Source organism: Ambystoma mexicanum, chromosome 1q (genome assembly GCF_040938575.1).
Source record: "Ambystoma mexicanum isolate Mex_15411 chromosome 1q, UKY_AmexF1_1, whole genome shotgun sequence".
Classification (NCBI taxonomy): Eukaryota; Metazoa; Chordata; class Amphibia; order Caudata; family Ambystomatidae; genus Ambystoma; species Ambystoma mexicanum.
The window spans coordinates 1,081,216,982-1,081,243,480 of record NC_090922.1 but is presented as its reverse complement, the minus strand read 5'-3'; the positions used below and the strand labels follow the sequence as shown (position 1 = coordinate 1,081,243,480).

Genomic DNA, 26,499 nt, shown 5'->3' with positions numbered 1-26,499 from the left:
GAACCTAAAATCTGAGGTAATTCCTTGACAAACATGTTTTGCAATTCTCGTATCCAATGTCAACCCCCACCAGCTCATCTGCCCAAACGTTGACTTAACTAAGAATATTCTTGATAGTTTAACTTTCATTTTTTTCAGTACTGTGTACATGTGCATTTCTATACCTGACCTGATTTTTACACTTTTCGGATTAGAGGTGACCCCTTCTCTACCCAATCACAGTCCTACTATACTGTTCGAGTGCAAAAATTGATTCTCACATAAACCCAAAGGAGAAACACCACTTATGGCCGGCCTCCCTCAGACTACCTTGCTAGAGATTTTAAAGGTCTCTTATTTGTCAGAGGAGGACCCATGGGGTTCAGAGGAAGGTGGTCTACAAGACGGTCATCCACTGGGTCATTGGCGATCTGAGCGACAGCACCAGATTGTCGGGGAAATCAAAATCCACACCACAAATTGGGTGTGCAACACAAGGCTGCTTAATGTAATACAAAAACCTGCAGCAAGACCCAGTCTAAAGTAAAAAGTCCCCCACCATGTAGTCTCTTTTAAATGGCTCATGGGGCTGACTAGGGACCTCTTATCGAATAACTGGCTCTCGTTTGAAAAGATGATTAATTCTGAGGAAGGTGCATTTTCTCACTGCAGGGAGTTTACCTCTGCTAGTCAATTAATGGCTATTACTCCCGCAGCATCACTCTAGATCACAATGTCTATAGTCGTCTTGCAGTGTCCCTTCTCAGAGACATCCTTGTGAAGCTAACTACCGCTTTCTCAAGCATAAAGCTGTCTGGGTAGTTCCATCTACAAATGCTAATCCTGCCTCTATCTGCTGATGTCCGCTCTACAGATTACTGTTGCAAAAGCCTACCTAGTACAGCTTACTGATGCGAGGTCCCAGCTCCGAAAGTCTGCACTAATTTCACAATGCCAGCAGGCAAGTTGTCTGTGGCCTGTGTAATCCAATGGAATGGAGTCAGTTTGTATTACTACTACATTTTGCAAGTGAATTGATTAGACATAATGATTTTATGTTCCTGAACTACCAAACATCTTTCATGTTGAAAGAAGTCAGTACCTTGGTTTCTGCCCAGCTGACTGAGAAGCAAGTGCCTGTTGCACTGCACCAGTGGAGTGTGAAATCTCCTGCCGACATTCCATTTGACAGCAGGGAATCTCAACACTTCGACATTTTTCTGGAAGAACCTTAATTGTCAATATTTGGTCATAATAATGTGGTATGAGAGGGAGACCGCTGAAGACACTAGTCACAATCACAAACCTTTCTTCAGGTTGTGTGAATGATAACCCTGGGTAACGTAAATGAGAGACCCGTGAACCATTGTAGAGACCTCTTGAATTGGATGTGTAGAACCTATTAGCATCCCAGCACTTAACAATCTAGTCGTTCCTTCTCCTGTAACTGGGTGTCCTAAATAACAGAAATCGTAAGCCCCACCACTCAACTGAAAACTGTGGTGCAAAGTGGGAGGATGGTGGTGATAATTTGATTGCTCTATGGAAACCTATGAATGATTGCATATTCATGATTTGTATCAGAAAGGCAGAGACCCCCTGACATTATTCCGATGGGGCCTAGCTTCAAGATCTCTACTCACCATTTCCTCAAGAATGGATTTGTTTTCTCCTACGCTTCCAAGCAGCTAATGCTAGTCTCCGCTTCTGCTGCCTTAGTGCCGACCTTCTCAATATGAGCTTGCGATGCCTCAACTTTAAATTCTCGTGGGTGTGAAACTGGTTTAAGAGTCAAAGCCAGCACACATTTCTTCCTACATACCACCTTAGTCGGGAAACTAGTGTGACTCAAACGTTAAAGATGCAGTTTCATCACTTTCTGCACTACCTATAATTTGTTTACTAGAATTCCAGAGGGGACTTGTGTTCCCCTCGCTTGGCCATACGGTCGAATCAGATCAGTAAACTAAGCGCTCCAGAGCAGAAGGGACAAGATAATAAAGCTTAGACAATGGAAGTTCACTAGCTCCTTTACACCTTCCACAGAGCACCATGTCCCTCTTGTGCATTTCATAAGGGGTACAGCAACTCCGGGGCTAACCAGAATTAGCCCACTGCTCCATTTAGCGACCGAAATGCACTTCCATTCAGGAGCAATGAGCACATCTGAGCTATGTAGTATGCATCATTCAGTATACATGGTTTGTAGATTAATATTCAATGGCACATGGATATTTCCCTCTAATTTACTGTGAGCAGACCTCTAAGGAAAATTAGTAAGTAATCAATGGGGGTGCTAGGGTCACGGCACCACTGGGATCCTGCTTGCCTTCTTCCCTGTGGCACAAGCCTCTGCAGGTTACAGCACACTGGGGTGTTGATGGCAACATGCACTGGCTCAGGTCGCCATTTCCTCACTGCATGATGACCGAATCCCCCTTCCTACACCTCGCCTTCCAGCACAATGCTGATCAATGCTTCACAAATCCAATTGGTGTACCCAAGCTCACCTATTGCCTTCTTCACAAGATGGCAGGGCCTAAGGGAATTGCTGGTGTCTTTCAAAAACCCAGCTACAGTATCTGATCTGGCCGGGCAGCAATGCTGCCAAGGTTCCTCCTGCTGCCAATATGTGTTACGCTCTCCTGGTCTCTGTGGAGGCGTTGGGGCATGGTTGCAGCCCTCCCCGGACTTTAATCGCCTCTTTCAGGCCTTTCCCTCAGTAGAAAAGCTGTGAGCAGTGGTACGTGGTGATACTGCTCCTGCATGGAGATAAGTGTGTGAGTGCATCAATCTGTGATTGTTGTACCTCTAAAACCCTTCACCCCAAAGTACGGCTTCTGTGAGCATACGCCGGCCCATAAAGCTCACCTGTGAATTATGGAAGATAAGCTCTCCGTCCTGCTACTTCTGGCAGGGGCGTGTCAAATGGGATCTAGTTCCTTCACTGATAAGTATTTGTCCAGTCCAGCTGCGACTATGCTTCTCCTCATGATTGGTAAGTCTTTATTGAGCCTTGTGATGCTGTTCGTTCTGTTTAATGTCTTTATATGTTGCTCCTATTTATCCCCGCAATGTCTCTCTTCTGTTTTCTTCCCTTAGATGGAAATGTGGCCTCAATGCAGCTGTGAGACGCGGCTGGATGGAAGATGGATGCTACCGCAATGTTCGACAGCAAGTAAGTGATGGTTTAAGGAAAAGCGCGAAGTATGGCGAAGCGCAACCTTTAACTGACTGTTTTTTTCGATGTCTAACCTGGTCTTCTGTTTTTCCTTGCAGGCGCTGCTGTCGACGATGGAGCGTGTTGTGCTGCGGTGCCAAGATGAAGATTTCGGCATTCTGGAAAGTGTAAATATGAATACTTGGTTCACCGGAGAGATGTACAGGGAAGAACAGCTTCCCCCAGTTGGTAAGTATGCTGGTAGGAAGCAGGATGTCCAGGAAGCAGGATCTCCAAAGGTAAGTCTGACCTCAGGCGACGGTGAGCGTTACGCTGCTTGCAAGTGCAGAATAACGCGAAGCGTCTGTCTTGAGGATCGGGGCAGCTTATATAGCGGAGATCGTGGGCACGCCCCTTAGGTCCGGCTTACCAACCACACCCTGTCACTCCTAGAGAGTGAGCATGTGCGAAGGCAATCCATTAGCAGCCACACCCAAGAATGCACTTGGGGCTGGTTAATGGACGGAATGTTCAACGTTAATGCAACTGAAGTGCTATGCCCATAATAAAAGCTTTTTGGTGTTAAATGGATGTTCTTGTTTACTTTTGTTCAATAGCTTGGCGCCAAAGGCGCCAGTACAGTGTCTACCCAGGTGCCCTGTGCATGCAGCCCCTGCATGCCTGTGCCCCTGACTTCATGACCATGACAATATGCTCCCTTAGGACTATTCATTTATGTAGAGAAGCCGAGGCAATTGCGTTGTGGTGATGAGGCTCATGGAGCTCTTTCAGAATGTGGGCATCTTAATGGCAAGCTCTCTGGTGCCCCTAGTTACTTATTTTGTTTCTCTTCCATCAGTCTTTAAGGCGTGTGGCAAATTCTCCAGGTCAATGTCCATCACTGAAAACCAGGACTGTTGCATGTGGTGCATGGGACTTGTCACAACAGAAGCTGTAAGGCCTGTTGGGGCCTAACCTCAAAGGCCCAGCACTCTAGGGACTGCAGTCTGTCACAGAAATACCAAGGAGACCTATATGGCACTGGATAGTCAAAACCGACTATTTGGAACCACATTGGGCACACGCCGAGAACTCAACAGGGGAGTGACTGCGGCCAGAGTAGTTTACTGATTCCAAGGAGCGCAAGATTCCTGCAAATCCTGTATGCCAGTAAGCCCAGCGGCTCCCAAAAGGAACCCCTTTGAACCCTAAATCTGTATGGACCTAATCACTGATTACATCTAACATTCTTGATTTGGTTATCATTAACCGTTCCTTGACTTCAGGGACCATCCTTGGACGAAGCAGCCGGTGGCCAGAGGAATGACTTCAGTGAGCTGTCATGGTTGGCTGCAGCTGTCCGGACATTTCCCCCTATGCCCAGGCAAAGATAATGGACAAGGGTGTTCCAGGGAGGATAATCTTTTGGGAATGGCATGAACCACACCTTGAAGTTTAGAGTTGAGCAATGACTACATTTTTCACGGTACATCAATACCTGCTGATTCCAGAGTCCCTGGGCGCAGTTAGTGTTTTTGGTTGAAAAACTGCAAGAAGGTAGCTAGCCAGCAGCTTCTCAGCGGGCAGTTGCCCTGGAAAAGCTTCTCAGGGCAGAAGCTGCTTATGTCCTCCCTACCCATTATGTCAGTGGAGGGCAGGTTGGGTGACTTTTGTCAAGGATTGGAAGACTGCGACCATGTACCAGTGGGTTTGTGTATTGAGAAAAAGTCTCCACTCCTTGACGTTTTCCCTCCACAGTAGCGGAGGCAAGAGCTTTACCAGTAAGTTACTCATAGCAAAATGACAGATGGTTCAAAAAGGGCCTAGAAGGTTGCTAGCGAGCCTGCACCTTCTTGGATTGACTGCCCTGGGAAAGTTGCTTTGTGTCCCCCTAACCTGCTATGCCAATGGAGGGTAGGCTAGGTGAACTTTGTCATAGAGTGGGAGATTGCAACCATGGACCAGTGTGCCTGCCAACTCGAGAAAACATGGTTGGTTCTTAAGGCCTTTACTTTCCCCCAGATTGCCCGCACCAGCAGCAAAAGCTTTACGAGCAAGAGCTACTCGTAGGAAAAGAACAAATAGTTCAAAAAAGGGCCACAGGTGTGCCTGATTTTTATTTTTATTTATTTTTTATCGTACCAGGTTTTACTCCAATCCGAAAGCAGAATGTAGGACAATTTCAGCCATTTTAGAGCTGAGGACATGGACAAATGCACGCGAAAAGGAAAGTTAAAAATGGTGGTGCTTGTTACATAGCAACTGGATGCTTGCCCATGATCTCCAAGATGCATACTTGTATGTCTCAATCTTACCAGATCTCAGAAGGAACCATTTGGTTTGCAGCAGCATGCTGACATTTGCAGTTCAAAGTGCTGGCCTTTGGCTTGAGCTCTGATTGGTATTTACCAAAGACCCACCTCCCCCATCCATACCCACCAAGGATATTATGCCACATTATTTTAGAGTTATATATTATTATTTTAGAGTCTGTGCCGATTTGAAATGCAACACCTCTTGGGTTGTGCCTTTTTCTCATGGTCGTGGTGCAATTTGCAAAGGCGATATCCATTAGAATAAAGTGGTTATTTTATGGGTAACATTTGTTTTGATAGTTTCCTCAGCAGATCCTTATTTGCCAGCCTACCTCCCCTCAAAACACACCCAGTACACCTGTTGTGGGAGGTACCTGGGGAACTGGTGGGCTTATAGGCAATGCTAATGGAGTCAGTCATTTTCTGGTTGAGGTTGCAAGGGTCCTTTTGCAGCACAACAGCCAAAGGCGGGACCTACATGTGGTGGACAGGAGGATAAATCTGCAGTGGAGACATTGGAACCATCACACCAACATAACTTGTTAATTAACTGTTTTTAGAGGGGTGAATGAAGTATTTAGGCCAACATAAAACTGGATCTGTTGAACATTTAACAGTAGTCATTGCTACGTTTCTTGGGAACTAAGGTAACATTCGATGAAGTTAAATCATTTTGTTACTTTTGGGAAATTTGTAATTTGACTTTGTTTCAGAGTACCCATTGCTTAATTTAAGTTTGACTCCATATACGAGTCAATAGCCTCCGACCATGCCTGGCTTCACAAGCATGTAAATTGCACTACATCGTCCCCCTGCAGCTTAATCTATTCAACTAGAGCACAAAACTGTTTGGTTTATTCCTGGTGTTTAAAAAAAAAAAAAAAAAAAAAAAAGACATTTGTTCAACCGACTAACCCCCTGGTCAATGTCCTTTGGTCACCTTAGGGCCCTCTTCGTAATGTGCCTATGTCCGATTCAGCGACTAGTAACCCGGGACTTTGTGCTTTTGTATATCCATTTAATGTCCAGAAATAATGGACATGGTTTGTGTATATGTTAACAAAAACAAAAATCATTGGTGACACATGTCAATGAAACAAATGTTACTACATAATACCAAATGTATGTAACATGATCAACCTGTCACATGGTGATTATAAAGTAAGATAGTGGAGGCAATTTGAAACAAACGTTTTCATTCTGGTGTGTACTATTTGAATCTTTTTTTTACCATTTTAATATGTTTGATTAAATGTAAAGCGTTTAGCACAAAACTATGTTAGTGTTTTATTATGCATCCCGATTAATGCATGAGCGTACTGAATGCAATGTTTTGCCTACCAGCCGTTCAGTTGCGATTTTCCAATTTCCTTTCCAGTTATCAGCTATCTAATGTGACATTGAGCCTTACCAATCATGTGGGTAAACAACTTTACTTAATTCCTCATGTAAATGGGCTTGGTTCTCTTAATTAAAAAGTTGCAATATACTGTTGCTGTTGAAAATATTTTGCATTTTGGTACTATAGTGTACGGGCACCATGATAATTTGGTAAAAAGGCTGGTGCAATTTTTATAATAAAATATCCAGTAATGCTGCATGTTTCTTTTTATTTTTCGTAATATTTTAATTCTCTTTTCATCATTACAGTCAAGTCAGTAGAATTTTTGGGAAATAAAACTTTCTGAAAAGATCAGGAACATGTTAAATAGTCTGTTTCACATAACTATCTGTTTCACGTGAATGTTTTTACAAATTTATACATATCCTGCCAAGCTGATTAATTTGTTACTCTTGGAAAGAGTCAAGTATTCCCCTATTGATGGGATTGGCTATTTTACTTTCAATTTAGCCTGCTCAGAACCCTGGACTCCTGGGATGTTTAATTTCATACTTCTGGTACTAAAGCCAGCAGAGTTGTCTAACTGGCAACTCAACTGGCAAGTCTTGTGAAACTGCAATCCCTTCGTTTTTCATCATTCTACCTGTTTGGTATTTCCAAACTAGTTCTTTGACACTAGATCAATCTTTCCACACTGTCGTGAGGTGAAATGCGGCTGTAGTGATGAAGGGAATTGTGATTGTTGGCAAGTAGTCATCTAAGAAAAGTGAATATCCGTATATATTGAAGGTCTTTCACACATTGTTCACATTCTTTAAGATCAGCACATGCAAAAAATGTTTGTAGAGAACTGGATTTGAGTTTTCTTTTGAATGATAGGTATTACTGCGACGCTTAGGACATGTGTGCATTGCAATTCAACGTTTACAAGCGCAGTTAGCCTCTCCAACCATTTACGCGCATATGCACGAAGGAAGAGTGCTGGGCTCTTGACTGGCTCAGGTAAGTTTATTAGAGATCAAAACACTTCCGATAGAGCATGTTTTTATCTTTAAATTCACCATTTACCTCATGCTGTCAATAATGGCATTTCAAAGGGCTTTGTGTTTTGTAAACGCGCATAGTTTGCCCATTTATAATTTTTAAAACATTTTTTGCCCATTTTAACATTTTTAATTTTTTTTCTCGTTTTGCATTTGTACTTCTTACTTTTCCAATCGTACATTTTTCACAAGTGGCTTGATTTTGGTTTTTTTACTCATTTGGCTTTTTAGTTGTCTAAACAGTTGATGTAGTCACTATGTTGCATGGAGCCATTGTGTTACAAGCAGCAGAGTTCATATTTATCGCCCAGTGATATAGGTCCAGCGATTGACCTTTTTAATGCAGTTTTATGTAGCAGTGTAACAGTTAATATAGCTATTCTTGAGAGAGCATTTGCTAAAGGTGTTTAGTAGTGCTACTTTTCTTACTACTTGCTGCACGTTGGCTCGTTGTTTTGTGATTGCATGCAATCAATCAATGTGGATGAAGTGCAGCATTTCAGCAATACTGATTCAATGCTCTGCTCCATGATTAGCAATCCTGTAACAAAGTTACAATTCTGAGTGAGTATAATGCATATTTCCGCCTGCAGTACTTGTTTTCAAAACCCATAAGAGATCTGTTTTTAGAATGATTCTTCTGTGCAGTTTAAAAGTGCCCACGCCAAAAGGTGCTTCTTTGGCACTGCAACTTTTTTTGGAACAAGTCCATAAACAGATATACCTGTCTGACCTTGAGAGTATTGTGTTAATTGCTTTGTATCAAAGTTCATGTTAGCTTCCTGTCCTAGATGAAGCATGCTTTTGGAAAACTAGCTTTCTTTCAGACTCTTCTAGAATGCAAGCACTATTTTTTTTTTTTTCATTGCTGTACAGCATCTTTTTGCATGTTGTTCCTCTGCTAAACCTATCAAGCAGAGGAAGCAGTAATATGCTTCTTGTTGCGGCCACTCTGAGTGGTCATCACAACCATGTGAATAGTAAGTTATGCCACTGTTACAATCGCACCACCCTCAAATCTGTAGCGGAGACCAAGAGTACATTAAAATATCACTCATCTTCTAAGCATCTAAAACCGCTGCAAGATCTACCTGGAATAAATTATTCATAGTTGTCCATAAGATGGAAAAAGGTAAGCGGCCTGGGAAAAATAGACCAGACTTTCTGCCTTTATGTAATTTTAAGTATGTGTCCCATAACAAGGAAACGCTGTTCCTAATTTTAGTGGATTTTAAATCCGCTTTTGATTAAGTGGATCGAGTGAAGTTATGGAATGTCTTAAAAGGTCTCAAAATTCCAGTTGAAACCTTGCTCCCCTTACAAAAACTATATGGAAACCTAGCAACAGTAAGGTGGGGCCAGATGAGTTAAGAACAAGACCATTCCCAGTGACAAATTGAGTCCTCGAGGGGTGCGTTCAAGCACCCCTGCTTTTCCTAAATTGTGAAAAACCTGATTGTAAAAAATTCAATCTTAAATACAGATAATCCTAGTATCACTAAGTGCAAAGTTATTATTTTGATGTATGAAAATTATAGTTTTAATCTCATGGGCATAAATGGGTAGTCTAACAAAGATAACACTTGAAGACTTTTGTAAACCAAGGTCGAGGGGTCTCCAGTTCCTTCCGATGTCAGTGCTGAGGGATCGCAAGGTTCTTTTACTGGGATTACTCCCGAGGGGCAACACACTAGTACCGGCACACGTACCAAGGCTAGTCCAGCTACCGGCCTCATGGCAGAGGGGTCTCCAGATCCTTCCTTTGTCAGTGCACCCCAGGTTGTGTGTGCCCCAGCCCCAGCAGTTGTTAGCCACTCCGTCAATATCAACTGCCTCCTCTACAGCCTCCGAAAACCGGTTTTATGGAAGGTTCCTAGGGCTGTTGTGAACTCCCCGGATGAGGCCATCCTCCGGGATGCCTTCAGTGACATGCTCCCCCGGGTTACCCTACCGGCTTCCATAGTCATTCCTCCAATGGCGCTGGTGCAACAGGCCCCAGCGCAACCACTGCTGCCCCAGCCGATTCCGGCTTCCCTGCCTCCCACAGTACAGGCAGTTCCACACCAGCCTCTGCAGCAGCCACCGGCTCTGGTTTCCACACCGCAGCCCACCGCGCCAAGCACTCATCCAACAGTTCCAGACCCTCTGAGCACTCTGGAGGACACTGACGAGGCGGGGGACCCCGGCACGCCATCTTCAGCCAAGGCCTTCCACGAACGCCTTGCAGGTTTGGCAGAATATCTGGGCCTTCCTCAGCCCGAGGAGCTAGTCTTGGCAGAAGCCCTCACCCTAACACCCCTTACCAAAACGGGGATCCCGATGTAGAAAGACATAGTTGCCCTAGCCAAGAAGGGGTGGCTCAAACTGCGCTCGGCCCAACCTGTCAATCGGCGCCTAGACGCCAAGTATAGGCAGATGGAGGTTGATACACTATTTCTTTCAGCTCATCCTCGACCACTCTTTCGTGACTGCTGCAGTGTCACTCTATTCTAAGCCTCAGTCGTCCTCGGCCACCTCGTCTTCGATGCTGCTGGGGAAGGAGGCCAACTCGTCCTCAACGCTGCTAGGTAAGGAGAAGATCTTGAAGGCGTACAGAAAACCGCTGTATTCCAACGCCTCCTTGCATCCCAGAACTATCAGCACAGAGCCAAGCGTGCTTCAGGGCTGGCCTAGGAGAAGCCAAGCTGGTAGTGCAGGACATCATGGAGTCCACCGTGGCCCACATTGATACCTCTGGCTGGGCCATCTGCATTGCCACGGACATCAGGACTGCCTGGCTCCAGGTTACTAAGTTAATCCTGATGTTCAGGAATGCATATTGGAGCTTCCATTCAAGGGTAGTGTCCTCTCCACTCCACCAGGAATGAGGAATTGGATAAAAAGAACAGCTTGCACAGCAAGGTCTTTATCTATTCTTGATATGATATGATATGATATTTGTAACGCGCCTATACACAAGTGTTTCAAGGCGCGACGAGGCAGGGAGGGAGGGAAACAAGGGGAAGACAGACAAACGATCCTACTAGGCCAGGTGTCATTCAGATCGCGCAAGTGCAGAGGTAAGGGGAAAAGGAGAAAGTGCAGGGGGAGGAGGTGGGGGGGAAGTGCGGTACAAGGTAAGTAGCGTAAAAATAAATAAATAATAAATAATAAATAAAAGGGCCAGCTGGTGGCAAGTGCAGAGCAAGTGCTGGGAAGGGGGCTGTAGGGATGCAGTGACAGTCCCACAGTGCAGGGGGAGCCAGGGAGGCAGTGCAAGTGGAGAGTGGCTGGGACCTGGACCGAGGTCGCTGAGAGTGGCTCAGATGCAGGTTTTAGTGCAGAATTCAGTGGGGAGTTAAGCAGGTTTAGCAGGGGAGAGGGAGAGAGAAGGCAGAAGCGAAGAGGAAGGTTTTGAGGTGCTTCCGGAACCGGAGATGGTTCTCCTCAAGTTTCAAGGAGGCAGGAAGGCTGTTCCAGAGGGAGGCCCCTGCTGCGGAGAGAGATCTACCCCCAGCTCGTTGCTTCGAGAAGCGGCTGACCATGAGGGAGTTGGAGAAGGATGAGCGAAGGGCTCGTGAAGGAAGATATTTAGGAAGAGAGAGTTGAAGGTATTTAGGCCCCAGGCCCCAGAAGGCCTTGTGGACAATGCAGAGGGTTTTGAACTTAATCCTCGCAGCCACTGGGAGCCAGTGAAGAGATTTCAGTCCTGGAGAGATACGGTCCCTGGGCTTGAGGCCAAGGACAAGTCTCGCAGTTCTGTTCTGGATAAGTTGCAGAGGGCGGAGAGTGGAGGCAGGCAGATTAAGATAGAGGCTGTTACAGTAGTCCAGCCTTGAGAGAACCAGGGCTCGGGAGACAGTGAGCTTCTGGGGGAAGGAGAGGAAGGGAAGAATACCTCTGAGGAGGTGCAGCTGGTAGTGTGACTTCTTAGAGACGTCAGATATATGAGGAGAGAAGGAGAGTGTGGAGTCGAAGATGACCCCAAGGTTTTTAGCCTTGCAGGTAGGGGCAGGAAGGGGGCCAAGGGAGGCCGGCCAGAGAGCTGCAGGGAAGGAGGGAGTGGGTGTGCCGATGAGTAGAATCTCAGTCTTACTGGCGTTAAGGCAGAGGTCATTGGCGGCACACCATTCCTGGATAGCAGACAGACAGTCGGAGATGAGGGAAGGAGAGGAGGAGGCCGAGGGTAGCCTGAAAATGAGCTGGGTATCGTCCGCATAGCACTGGAAGTAGGGGCAGAGAGCGGCGATGCGGTGGGCAAGGAGTGCCAGATACTGGTTGAAAAGCCAGGGAGAGAGGTTGGATCCCTGGGGGACACCACAGGTGGAGAAAAAGATGTCAGAGAGGAAGGAGCCCATTTGGACCTGGGAGGGTCGACCGGAAAGGAAAGAGGACAGCCATGCCAGAGCCTGACCAGTGATACCCAGGTTATCACGGAGACGGTTGAGCAGGATGGCATGGTTGACAGTGTCAAAGGCAGAGGAGAGATCGAGCAGAATGAGAACACAGGGAGTGTTGGAATCGAGGTTCAGGAGCAGGTCCTCACGGATGTTCAGGAGAGCAGTTTCCGTGCTTCGGGCCGCTCTGAAGCCGGATTGATGGTCATGAAGATTACCAACAGATTCAGCATGGAGGTTAAGCTGGGAGATGGCCAGTTTCTCCAGGAGCTTGCCCAGGAAGGGAGTGATGGAGATTGGGCGATAGTTGGCCGGGCAGGAGGGGTCGGAGGAGGGTTTCTTGAGGAGGGGGTGCACAAGGGAGTGCTTGAGGGGGGATGGGAAGACTCCAGAGGCGAATGAGTGGTTGCAAAAGGCAGCCAAGGCAGGAGCCAGGGAGTCGATGTGGTCCTTGATGGTTTTGGAGGAACAGGGGTGAACCTGTTTAGACGAGGCTTTCATAGATCGGACTTGTCTGGAAACCTCATCAGCAGAAAAAGGTGGAAAAGCAGAGAAGGAGGGCGGAGGGGAGGCTGCAAGAGAGCAAGAGGAAGAGCCGGGAAGAGAGGGAGGGAGGAGAGAGGAGGAGAGCGAGGACAGGATGTCCTGAGTTTTTGAGATGAAGTGCGAGGCCAGTGCGGTGCAGAGGGCCTGGGAGGGGACAGGAGAGGTAGAGACTGCAGCAGGGTTGGCCAGCTCCTTGCAGATTTTAAAGAGTTCGGCCGAGTTGTTAGATGCCTCAGAGATGCGGGCTTGGATAAGGGCTCTCTTCTTGGTGAGAACGGAGAGCCGGTATTGCCTTTGGAGCAGGCGGCAGGCCAGTTTGTCAGAGGATGAGCATGAAGCACGCCATTTCCTCTCTGCCACCCTGCACTTGCGTTTTAGGGTGACGAGATCCGAGTCATACCAGGAGTTACATTTGGCTTTGGGCTTCAGGCGGATTCTCATGACGGGGGCAAGGATATCGAGAGTATCAGATATAGAGGAATAGAGGATGGAGAGGGCTGTGTCAGGGTGGGAGTCAGCCGAGGGGGGAGGAGGGGGCGAGAAGGTAGCAGCGAAAGCCTCAACTGACACGCGCTTCATGGGTCGGATGACCGAGAAGGTGGGTGGCAATGACGAGGGTGGCTTTGCCTGTGGGGTAGGGAGGGAGAGGTGGGAGGATAGGAGAAAGTGATCACTCCAGGAGAGAGGAGTGGAGAGAGGGAGGGAGAGGGGAAGGTCAGAAGAGATCAGAGCATCAAGAGTATGCCCTGCAGAGTGAGTAGGCCCAGACGGGAGGATAGAGAGTGAGAGAGAGTTGCAGAGTTCGCGAAAGAGACCAGTGGGGGGACAGGAGGCATCGAGGTGGATGTTGAAGTCACCGAGAAAGAGGAGTTGGGTGGTTGAGGACAGGAGTGAGGAGGAGAGGTCAGCCCACTCAGAGAGGAAGGATGAAATTTGACCAGGTGGCCGATAGATAGTAGCCACGGTAAGGGAATGGCTAGGAGAGAGAGAGAGTCGGCAGACAAGACATTCAAAAGAGGAGTAGGTCTGCGTAGGAGTGACAGTGGCAGGAATCCACTCAGGGAAGATAAGGGCAACACCACCCCCTGAGCGGTTTGGCCTAGGCATGGAGAGGATCTTGTAGCCGTCAGGTAGGAGTGTGTCGAAGCTGGTGGCAGAGCTGGCAGTGAACCATGTCTCAGTGAGACCGAGGACGTCGAGGTCCAGTTCCTCAAGAAGGCGACAGATATCAGAGGAGTGCTTGATGGCAGAGCGAGAATTTAGAGTGGCAATGTGGAGAAGGTTGCCACCCTTGAAAAACTTCCGGGGAGGGGTACAGATCAGATGTGCGCCCTGCGGAGGTGTTAGAGAAGGAGTTGAAGAGGGAGCAAGAGAAGGGGCAGGGAGGGAGGGGAGAGGCAAGGTAGCCGAGGACAGAGGAGGGGGGACAGCGGGAGCGGAGAGGAAGTTGATGAGGCGTGGGAAGCGTCTATCAAAGAGGTGAAGGTTGGCCTGCGGGCCTTGGACCAAGACGGTCCCGTTAGCATAGACATTAATGATGGCCTTAGAGGAGTGGAAAGGGGCCAAGAGGACATCCCAACGGGTGCCACCATTAATGGGAGAGGAGGAGAAAGGAGAGAGCACAGCGACCATGTGAGGGGTCCATAGGTCAGGTGAAGGCACGAAAAAGAGAATGTCAGTAAGAGTTTCCCTGGAGCAGGCGCTCGTGTAGGTGTCAGCGATAGGGAGGCCTGGGTTGGAGACCAGGATGTCCTTTTTAAACTTTTTCCTACCAGATTTAGTGAGGAGAGCAGGATAGTCAATAGAGAAGCAGTTAGAGTAGATAGGCGAGATAGAGAGCACCATGGAGAAGGAGGGGAGGCGGATGACACGAGTATGCAGACAGGAAGTGAGTGGAGGGCACTAGTTTACCACAGTGCAGAGCAGACAGTAATGCGTAATAGGTCAGGGCCACCTAAGTTTGAGAATCCTGCGAGGGGAGAGAAGCACCCTAGTTTACCAATAAAATGGAATAGGGGGGGCGAGGCATCATGCGGATGAGGTGAACAAGGTGAGGAGGGGTGGGCCGGAGAACAGGTGGAACTGGCGCCTGGCGTCCCCTGCGGACACCTGCAGACACACAGGGAGCCGCACTGTAGGAGTCGCCCTTGGCCTGGGGCCCTTAGCCGCAGGGGCTGCCCAGGAAGGGGGGAGGTTATAGGCAGAGGGAGAGGAAGGGGGGGGGGGTGGGCGGGCAGGGAGGCGGGGAGGGAGAGGAAGACCAGGAAGTGGGAGGGGGGAGCAGGAGGAGGCCAAAAACACCGCGCTAGGAGCGCGAACAAACAATTCTACTTTCTTTTTCGTCCTTTTTAAAAAACACAAAGCACAGCACTCACGGAGGCCCAGGCAGGGCTTTCCAGGCCTGCTGATCCCCTCAGGCCACCGGCGACCGCTCTCCACGCTCAGCTGGAGAAAAGAAGCGGGCGTGGGGAACGGCCGTCGAGTAGGCCAGAGGGGAGGCAGGCACACACCCAATCAGAGGGGGGGGTGGGCGGGCAGGGAGGCGGGGAGGGAGAGGAAGACCAGGAAGTGGGAGGGGGGAGCAGGAGGAGGCCAAAAACACCGCGCTAGGAGCGCGAACAAACAATTCTACTTTCTTTTTCGTCCTTTTTAAAAAACACAAAGCACAGCACTCACGGAGGCCCAGGCAGGGCTTTCCAGGCCTGCTGATCCCCTCAGGCCACCGGCGACCGCTCTCCACGCTCAGCTGGAGAAAAGAAGCGAGCGTGGGGAACGGCCGTCGAGTAGGCCAGAGGGGAGGCAGGCACACACCCAATCAGAGGGGGGGGTGGGCGGGCAGGGAGGCGGGGAGGGAGAGGAAGACCAGGAGTGGGAGGGGGGAGCAGGAGGAGGCCAAAAACACCGCGCTAGGAGCGCGAACAAACAATTCTACTTTCTTTTTCGTCCTTATTAAAAAACACAAAGCACAGCACTCACGGAGGCCCAGGCAGGGCTTTCCAGGCCTGCTGATCCCCTCAGGCCACCGGCGACCGCTCTCCACGCTCAGCTGCCTACACCCAGTCGCAGCAATGCTCTGGCAAGGGGTGTGCGTTTGGCGGGTTCTGGGGGCTTCCAAGAATGGTGGTCCAGACAACCTGACAGTTCTCAGTCGGCACTGAAGGAAACCACAAAAGAGGGGGGGGGCAAAGGGTCTCTCCAATCCCCCTCCTCCGCAGCAGCCTCAGAGGGAAAGAAGGCATGTCACACCCCTTGCAAATTTGGTGCCGGTATTTTTCAGACCATCTGTAGTCTCTCCGGGGTACCGCCTACCTTCCTCTCCTCCCTTCTCCCCTCCTCTCCCACAGATTGGGACAAAACTCTGCTAGCTGATATCCGATCGCTCGTCGAGAGCCAGGCAGTGGAAGAAGTCGCAGCCTCCCAGCGAGGATCGGGCTTCTATTCCAGGATTTACGCCATACAGAAGAACCAGGCTGGCCTGAGAGTTGTGGTGGGCCTTTCCATCCTCAATCTCTCCCTCCCTCTGCAAACATTCAGGATGGTTAAGCCAGCTCATACTGCGGAAACACTGGACTGGGGAAACTGGATGTGCTCCCTGGATCCGAAGGACGTTTATCTACACGTCCCGATTTGGCAGCCGCATCATTCCTTACTGCTCTGCTGGATATGGGGCTGCCATTTCCGATACAAGGTGCTACCCTTTGGCCTCAACTCAGCACCCAGGGTAGGTACCTGAATGCAGTGGCAGCCCTCCTCAGGGCCATCACGTCTACCCATACCTGGATGACTGGCTTGTTTCAGGCCACCTCTACGGAAGCGGTTCACCATACCTCCTCCGCACTGATTAACACCACGACCTGGGGTTCACTATCAATCTCAAGAAGTCTCGGCTGCAGCCCACGCAGAACCTGACCTTCTTGGGCCTCATCTGGGACACAAGCTCCGTGAGTCTTTCCCTCGGAGGACAAGATTGCGGCCATCAAGAGAGCCACAGCTCTTCCTTTCCAGGCCAGTGACCTCAGCCTGGGGGTACCAACACCCATTGGGTCTTAGGGCAGCGGTCCTGTTGGTCGTACCCCACACGAGGCTCAGGATGAGGTAATGACAGCTGCACTTCGCAGACTCATGGAATCAGAAGGGCTCCCAAGCTGAGCCAGTCAACACTCCTCCCTTTCTCCACTCAGACCTCCAGCGGTGGTCCACGGACTGCAACCTGTGGCAGGGCAAGCACTTCCGACAGCTGGCCCCTCAGGTCCCAGTCACTACAGACTCTTCCCTAGAGGGTTGGGGAGCCCCCTGGTCAATCGCAGCATCCAGGGAGTCCCACATCAATTGGCTAGAATTGAAAGCCATATGGCTGGCTCTCGAGGCCTTTCTCCCTCTTATCGAGGGCAAGACCGTTCTTATCCAGACAGATAACCCCACCAGCATGTATTAGGTCAGCAAGCAGGGGGGTACCAGATGCCCTCCGCTGTGCAGCCTAGCAGTCAGCATGTGGGAATGGGCTCTGGAGAACATCTACCTCATGGCTGTCCACCTCCAGGGGGAATCCAACCTGGAAGCGGACAGACTTGGCAGACTGGGGGCAGACAATTACGAGCTCATTGCCCAGCAGGGGGGCAGGGTACTCCACCCTGCTCCCGATAAACTAGCCCTTGCAGCGCGGTTCCTGAGCAGGTCACGCTGAAACACTTGAGCCAGTCTCAGGCTAACCTAGAGGTCATCCAGGGCGCTAGAAGCAAGGCTACTAGGTGCCAATATAGGAGTATAGTCTAAATTCTGTCATTGGACCGACTCTAGGGAGATTGACCCTCTTAAGTGCACCTTGGACGCAGTGCTCTCCTTTTCCGCACACCTCGCCCACTTCGGCGTACAGGTGGTTACATGTCGCACCTATCTGGCAGCCATAGGGGCTTACAAGAATTCGGAGGAAGGCCTCTTCTCCAACCGGGTGGTCGAACGACGTCTGGTCGTCCACAGGCTTTACCCGCCTATAAAGAAACCACACCCTCTGCAGTACCTTAATGTTGTGTTGGGCGCCTTGGCGCACAAACCTTTTGAGCCAGTGGTGTACGCGGACATCAGGTTGGTCACCGTAAAGATCCAGGCTCTGGTGGCTTCAGAGCCCTACACTACCTTTCACAAGGACAAGGTCGTCCTGCGACCGCACCCTGCGTTCGTACCCAAGGTGACCTCCTCCTTCCATCTCAACAAGGAGATGGTCTTACCCACTTTATTCGCCGACCCGCAAGGAGGCGCCTCAGAGGGTCTGGCAACTTCTAGATGTCAGACACGTGCTGAGATACTACCGGGACAGGACCAAGGACGACCGTAATCGGACACCTTGTTTGTCACTCTCGGTGGGTCAAGGCCCAGTTACCAGGCCTCCATAGCAAGGTGGATGGTCACGGCCATCAGGAAGGCCTATGAGGGGCAGCACAAACCTGTAGCAGTTAACCTACATGCCCATGCGGTCAGAGCCAAGGCCACCGCGTATTAACGGCATGTGCTGTGGCAGGTAATCAGCAGGGCGGCTACCTTGGCCACCCCTTTGGCTTTCTGTAAGCTCTACTGTTTGGACGCTGCCTATAGGACAGATGCGGCGCTCGGACAGGCGGTTCTAAGAAACCTGTTTTCTTAAGGAGGGGCTCCTCTCCACCCTGGGGCTACATTCAGTTGTAGTTGCCCATACAGTATGGAGGAAAGTGGATGGGACGTAAGAATAATAGTTACTCACCGTAGTGACTAAGGTACTTAGTCCATAGTCCCCTTTCCGCCATGCGTCCCACCACCCCCTCCCTAATAATGCTGGTGTCATTAGGAAATGCTGAATAATGTCGACGCGTCAATGGAGACTGAAGAGTGGCGCTGGTGGGAGGAGTCAGGCGAGGGCATGCTCCCAGTGCTGCGCGCCTCTAAATTTTAAAGGGGAAGAAGATTTTTCTGGTGAAAAAGGTTCCGGCTCCCATCCCATGCGAGGGACGCCCATACAATATGGAGGAAAGGGGACTATGGACTAAGAGTACGTTAGTCACTACGGCGAGTAACTATTAATTTCTTTGTTCATGGCTGTCCAATCCGGGTCTCAAAGAGTAAGAATCTGAGCTTCTACCTCGACACGCTGCTCAGTACAGATCCTTGCATCAATCAGACTGTAAAGAATGGGTCTTACTATCTTTGGCTGCTGAGAAACCTACGCCCCCTTTACTGTCTGCGCCCAATTTCTCCTCTGTTGCCTGCACAGTGGTCTTGTCGAGATTGGACTACAGCAATGCTCTGTTAGTCGGAGCCAATAGGAAGAACATTCAGACCCTGCAAACTATTCAAAATGATGCAGTCGGCATTATTGCAAAGAAATCTAGAAGAGAGCATATCGGAGATAGCTGGATAGTCATTGGATCCCGGTTTCCGCTCGGCTAGAATTTAAGGCTGGGGCACTAACTCACAGCGTTATATGGCACCATTCCAGTCTATATTAAGGAGCTGGTCTCTTTTTACGACCCACCGATGAAACTGCGTTCAGCCACTTTGGCGTTGGTAAAAATTCCTAAATTCTCTCTCGCCAATTGTTTGGGGAAGAGCCTTCCCCACCGGGGCTGCTAAGATCTGGAATGCCCTGCCCCTGGAGGTTAGGCTGACAAAGGAATGCAATATTTTTTGTCGGAAACTGAAGACTGCTCTATTTATCTAATATTCTTCAAAATTCTACTTTGATCCAATTCTTTCCTTGCCTCGCTGGTCTTTCCTGCGCGATTGTCCCATTCCTGTATGTAAAAAAAATATAAATCGCCCCAAAACACTGCACCTAAAAAAGAAATTCCCAAACGTCCTTCGTGTTTGTGCACCCTGATGCCTGTGGGCTTCAGCACCCTATAAATCAATAAATAAAAGGAATATACCCAAGTCTAAATGGGGCACTTTTTATAAAATGTAGACTGAATGGTTTACCATTGACACAATCCATAAATTGTTCCATGATTCCTCTAAATTCTGCACTTCCGAAGTTGGATCTTATTTGCACTTTCTTCTGTTGTGCCCGGCTTATGCCGGATTGAGAACGAGATGGCTTTATCCTGTCTTTGTTAAATACCACACAGGCTCTTCAACTGACGCATACGTCCTATGTAAAATGACCAACCACAAAGACGTATTTGCAGTGTTCAGCTTTTAAAATATGGCATGGAGAATTTGAGCGTAACTTAAACAATAATTTTTAATACCGGAAATGATGCTTGTACCCTGATTTCTATCTGACTAATGTAGTTGCCGCTATTTTTAATGTGTTACATTTATTTTGCTGCTTTATATACCTAATCTTAATGGACTTGTCTTTTCCTTCTGCTTATTTTTATTTGTACCCATATCTCACATAAAAAGCCACGAAAGAAAACAACTTTAAGCTTTTCGCAAAACTTTATTAGGCAGTTTACATATTTGTCTTAACATTTGTGTGCCCCTTTCCTGTTTCTTCTGCCTGTTGCTTTCTGGAAAGTATAGAATTCGTTTTTCGAATGTAATTCAAACAAAATTGCATTTTACAACGGTATTTCTAATGTTTTGGATGTTAATTAACCTGCACTTTATTTTCTTGGAGGCCTAAGGTTACTGGTTTAAGCAATGAGAACACCTGAATATTTTTCATTTGTTTTTAGATTGTTGTAGAGTTAAATGTAAATATTAAAATATCTACGTTGTGGTCGTGAAGCATTATTTTATACTTGTGGAACCTGAATTAAGCGTTGCAACCGGAACAGGGGAGGGAGTTCATTTCAATAGTAATTTATTTTTGTCTCCTGTGTAATGCTTTTTTTTTTTTTAACTAGATTTGGTACGAGAAGATTGGATTTTCTTTGGTGTGTTTTAATGTTTTCATGGAGTCCTTTCCTGGCTTTTTAGCAGATTTTCTTTTTTTTGGGCAAAACATTGATACAATTATGTTCGATGTATAGCAAGAAAATTAAGGGAGTTGTTAATGATCAGTTATATTACAACATATTCCGCTAAATACCCTTTCCTGCTACTCTATTCCTCCAGCAGACTATGGCCTGATCACCCTGGGCAGAGTCACACTTCGCTCTCCCACAGACGAGGACTCCACGCTTTAAGACCACTACATTGGCACAGTATAAAAGCCAAATAACATAACCTATGCATTTGCGTGTGTGTTTGTATTTTTTGGGAATTTCTTTTTTAGGTGCAGTGTTTTGGGGCGATTTATATTTTTACTATTGGAATTAGAATAGTGTATCTTTTGATAAGTCAACAAATATATGGGTTTCTAACTCATCGAGCTATGGATAAACCTATTTAATAAACCATTCCAATAATCAATATTATTTCTATTATTAGAGCAAAGGGTATTGAGCCTGCAGTGGTCCCACCAAGTGACACAAGCCCGAAGTCACTTCCAAAAAGTAAACGGGTATGATCAATGCGCTGCACCCCTAATCCCATACATTATGAACAATTATCAAAATAATTGATTTTACATAGTTAAGTACAGATTCTCTTAAATCCAATTGCAGTCATAGGACTAATCTATAGAAACTAAAAAGTAGTTACATCAGTTCTTTTTAATTGGTAGCCTGAATAGCCAACGGGGGTTTCGACCTATAACCACAGGTCTTACTCAGGGCTACACATTTCCATAATGTAGAAAAATACAGAAACGTAGATCAAAAACAAACAATCAGTATGAATTGATAAGTTACCAAATGTACAAGGGTTCACATTTCAAAATGTAGATTATATTCGTATATGGAATCTGCATAAATGTACATCAGGTACCCAACATAGGCTAAAGGGATAGCAGGAGATACAAAGCACATACTAGACTGTCATTAGGCATTACATCATCCCAAATATTGGATTTCACTTGCAAACAACATGACCTATACTAATCTTTTTGTCTTAGATCACACTAACACTTGTTACAAAATTATAGTCCACTAAAACCACCACCATTACAATCCCACACCAGTCTTTCTATGTTAATCTTAATAGACCACACAGTGCACCTGCCCCATTTGTTGTGGTTCATATGAGGTAAAGAAAACATTACCTTTTCGTAATTTCCAAATGAGCGAATGTTCCTGGTCGCCTTCCAGTTTGAAATGCCCACTGTAAAAAATAGGGGGAAAAGGTTTCCCCAAGATGCCCTATAACAATAAGAAAGTATGTATTATGGTTGTTTTAACCTTACTAGATATACTCATTATGTACCCCATCCAGTGGTGCCGAAAATCCACATACTGAAATTAGCTGTATGTATGCTCCTGGATGCTCACAATGTGAAAGTACTTCCAAAGTCGCCTTTTAAAGAATGTTGTCTAGAAAGAACGTGGTCTGCCCTGTGAATCAACCCATACTACACCTAAATTGCTATATTGTCAAATCACCTGTATCTGAGATACCTAACAATCAACAAACCATATTATCTTACCTTCTATAATCAAGGTTGTTAAAGAACAATCAAAAATAGATCCCTTAGTTTTATTGAGGTTGAGCTAATAACCAGACCGTTCCTAAACTCTCAAAAAAGAAACCTACATAATGCCCAAACCTTAAAAACCTGCTGAATGCTAGTTTCCATTTTTTTTATTTTGACAATGGTGCTTGAAGGCCTTTTTATGTTTTGTGGACTAGGGGGTCGTGTTGGCATTAGTATTATGCTTGAGGTGCATTATTTGGATTGATCCAAAATATATAGAGATAGATATATAGATATATAGAGATGGAGATAGAGAGATATATAGATATATAGATATAGATATATATGGAGATGTGGAGAGATGGCTATCATTTAAAAAAAAATGTAACTAGCATTCGTAGGATTTTTAAGGTTTGGCCATTATGCATGTTTTTTTTTCAGAGTTAAGGAAACTGTCTGGTTATCAGCTCAACCTCAATAAAACAAAGTGATTTTTGATTGCTCTTTTTCAGATTTTGTGAAAGAACATTCTGCCACTTCGGAGGTTCACTTTACTTTTACTTTATTCATGTTTACTGTGTACCAAATGACCCGGAAATAAAAATACAATATAACGGTTGTGCAAATTATTCAGGCAGTTCCAAGATTAAATTGTGGGCACAAGGTGTCTTTCAAAAGCATTAAAAAAAAATAATACAGGCATAATATCTTGGTAAAACCAAAAGGGACCAATAACAAAAATATAATGGCCAAAGAATCAAATCACCAAATGGGAGGAGAGCGATTCTCGCAGCCTCCATTAGTATCTATAAAAGCCTTCTATCAATGTAGTCTTTGGGCCTCATTGCTTCATAAGACAGATTACACCAAATGTGGAGAAATTAATGCCTAGAGTCAATAGAGAGGACTCTTTAACCATTCAAGTCAATACACGTTGTATTAGCAAATGACAATCACAGGCGCACATCATAAAATGGACCTCATGTTTTGATAAACGAGTTCATACAGAGCTCACAATACAATTTTCTTAGGTCTAGTGCTCCAAGCCCATCCAAGTACCTACAAGTTGCAAATGCTGCAGGAGTATTATCAGAGTTTAAACAAATTACCAAGGCATCTGCAACAGTCCTGCAGCCACGCTGAAGCAGAAGTGGCTTTGAAAAGCGTGTCCTTAAAGATAATATACCCGAATAAGGATAAGAAAATCTTCTACTTCCTCATGCGCACTTTTACACCAAGGACACAAGGGAGACACCTTGCTATGCCATTTGTTTCTGATGCTACTTGCAATATGCCGAACCGAAATTTTGTATATAATCTTTCAAATTTCAGATTGACATAATCGCGGTAATCCTCGAATCCCACCAGTTGCGATTGTGTAACGTGCCAAAAGCGAGGAACCAAGGGTCTTTGTAGCTACACCTTGCTGTATTTTGGCAAGGGCAGTACTTTTTACTGAGGCTTTTGATTGTTTGGTAATTGAACTAGGATTACTCCAGTAAACCCCAAGATCAACAACTTCAAAGCACATCTTTACATGCAAGCCCATTTCAAGGCTGCCCCCCCCCCCCCCCTCCTCCTGCTGTCAAAGAATTTGTCAAAGCATCCCTATATGTGTCAAGATTTGCATTGCACCACAATCAAACCCAGAACAGCACTGGACGGAGCCAACAGATGGACTCAATGCCCTGCATGCCTGTCTCCAGGAGCACTCGCAGTTTAGTTGTGCTGGAAGGTAGGCCACGTTTATTCTTTAAATACTTATTTTCCACGATTGCTAGTGAATGGATATCTAGCTGCCGCCACAGCTCAGCCTCATATGTGGCTGCCTGTCTCGCCTGTGCCTTATATGCATCCTGAGAAAAACACACCGGCCCATTGCCATATTCAGCTGTGATCATTGCCAAGGAACTACTGTATCTGCCAAGCGGGTATCTTGCTTTCTCCAGCTGCATGAACCAGCTGCAGGAAGCTATCACTCTGACCCCCAAGTTATCATAAGATAACACTTGTTCGATTTCGTCCTTTTCCAGAATCAGCTCGAGGCCTTTGTGTTTCCCCCTAACATTAGTGCTAAAGACCATAGATTTCATCTTGGATGCATTAAGTGCCAAGCCATTATTCTTGCAAAAAGCGACACATACGTCCATTTGCTTGCGGACGCCAGCAGGTTTTGTGTTGTCCGCAAAAATCAAGACCGGTATCTTTTTGCCCGCTAGATCTGGCACATCTGTCTGGGAGGCCAGCAAATCTTCGATGACGTAATTAATGAAGATACAAAATAACTTGGGGGCCAGGACACTCACCTGGCGAACGCCCTTTTCAACATTTATCCTGCTGGAAGTCCTGCCATCCGTTCCCCATCGCACTACTGCCATATTACCTGTGTATAGACTCTGGATGGCATTCAAAAGGGCCACTGGAATTTGCCAGTCCCCTTAAAACCTCCCAAAGGCGCTGTCTCGGCACAGTATCAAATGCAGTTCTCAGGTCAACATACACTGCATAAACACAACTCTACCTGAGAACTGCATATTTATCAATGATTAGTCACAGCCGAAGGCTCTGGTCCACAGTACTCGATCCCTCACATGGTTAATAATTTGATTACTATTTGCCCAGGCCTCCAAATAAAATAATATGGCCCTAGCAAATGTTTTGCTCCCAGAGTCCAGCAGTGAGATTGGTCTATAATTGCATGGCTGGTCTCTAGAGCCTTTCTTATGGAAAGGGACCAGCTCTGCATTTGCCCAAGACTCAGGACCACATTCTGGATCAGGACAGCATTGAATAGTTTTGTTAGGTATGGTACCCAAACATAGGGTTCATTTGCATAGAAATCTATAGGGACCCCCTTGGGACCTGGAGCTTTGCCCAATTTTTCACATCATAATGCTCTGCTAACCTCTTCATGAGCCAATGCGTAATTGGGCCCAACACCCCCGCTCTTCCCCGACTGCGGCCAGTTCCACTCAAGGCAAAGTCCTCCTTACCATGGGCCTCTCCGCAACCCTAGAGGCTACTATAGTACTCCACCCAGGCTTGCTCTGTAATACAGCATGCAGGGGGCTTCTATCTGCATTTTGCCCCGTCCTGATGAGTCCCCAGAAACCTCTCGAATTCCCCTTTTTAATAGCACTAGTAGTGCACCCCAAGTATCCCTCTTAATCTCCGTCAATAGCCTGCGATAAGTGGTCCTTGCTGTACTTATCCCTAGGCTTTTAGCCCCTTCCTCACGCCATACTTCTGTAATCAAACGCCCCTTAGCGATTCTACAGTCCTTGTCATACCAAGCAGTAGGGGGACTCAGTTTGTTCACGAATAGCTCTGGAGGGCTTCGACAATCTAGTCCCAAGAAGAGCCACTATATTTTCGTGCATGTGTATCGGTGCAATAGCAATCCAGGGTGGCCACCTTTTCCAGGGGCGAAACTATATCACAGTACACCTGGGGTAAGATCAGCTCCAGATCTAACTTCCCCCACCTAAATTTGCATCTAGCGGGTACCTGTAGCTCCAAATGGACGGCTCTCATCTCAAGATTGCGCACCCCCTTACCTGGGACCCCCATAGGTACTCACTCAACACATAAACAAGGGGGGAGAATGATGGATTACAGGAGTGATTGATCATCACCCCCTTGTTATTTTCAAAAGTTGGTACAGCAGGTGCATCCCCTGGAAATCGCCCATTACAGGGCCTCTGGTTAACTGCCATAAACAAAATGGCTACCTCTTCAGCATTCATATGCTGTCTGGGGAGGTATGCTTTGTCAACCTATGCTATTTCCCAGTGGCTGTCCTTCTCTTCCATTATGTCGGTCATACCATGCAAGGGCTCAAACTGAAGATTAAGGTACACTATAACCACATTCTTCAACGCACCAATGGAATACACAGCCTCCAAGCGGAGATCTGTTTTACCATCTTGCTAATCAAGATCGCACCCCTGCCGAAGTGATCAGATTATAAAAATTAAACAATAATTCAGTTATCCCTCAGCCTAAGCTGTAATTCAAGGAGGTCGGTGAGCCTGCCTCCACCATCCTGGCCAAAGTGAAAAGTGATACATCAACCTTCTTTAAGCAACACATCCCCACCCCCCCCAACTAGGACAACCTTTCCCACTTTTCTGTGCCGGGATGGCAAAGGTGGCATACCCCTGTATGTGGGGAGCTTCAACAGCCCACGTCTCCTGAATGCTAATGACGCCGTGAACCTGAATGAAATTGATCCAATCGTTGTCGATCATATATTTGATTGGATTGGCATATTACAGGCTACCCCTAGGTTCAGCTCCGGTCCACATTCTA

The 26,499-nt window shown here is 47.0% G+C and overlaps 1 protein-coding gene across 7 annotated transcripts in view; it reads left to right on the top strand.

The window, feature by feature from the left end:
* The window catches only part of ZNF644 (zinc finger protein 644), a 1,204,777-nt gene that overhangs the window by 900,218 nt on the left and 278,060 nt on the right, over positions 1-26,499 (top strand). For 5 of the 7 annotated variants that reach the window (XM_069641773.1, XM_069641770.1, XM_069641772.1 and 2 more), the window contains one exon: positions 7,676-7,798. The exons of the other annotated variants lie outside the window; for them this stretch is intronic. In XM_069641773.1, the coding sequence (XP_069497874.1) occupies positions 7,676-7,798 (123 nt within the window). The remainder of the gene's footprint in view (positions 1-7,675; positions 7,799-26,499) is intronic. 7 annotated transcript variants of the gene reach the window in all.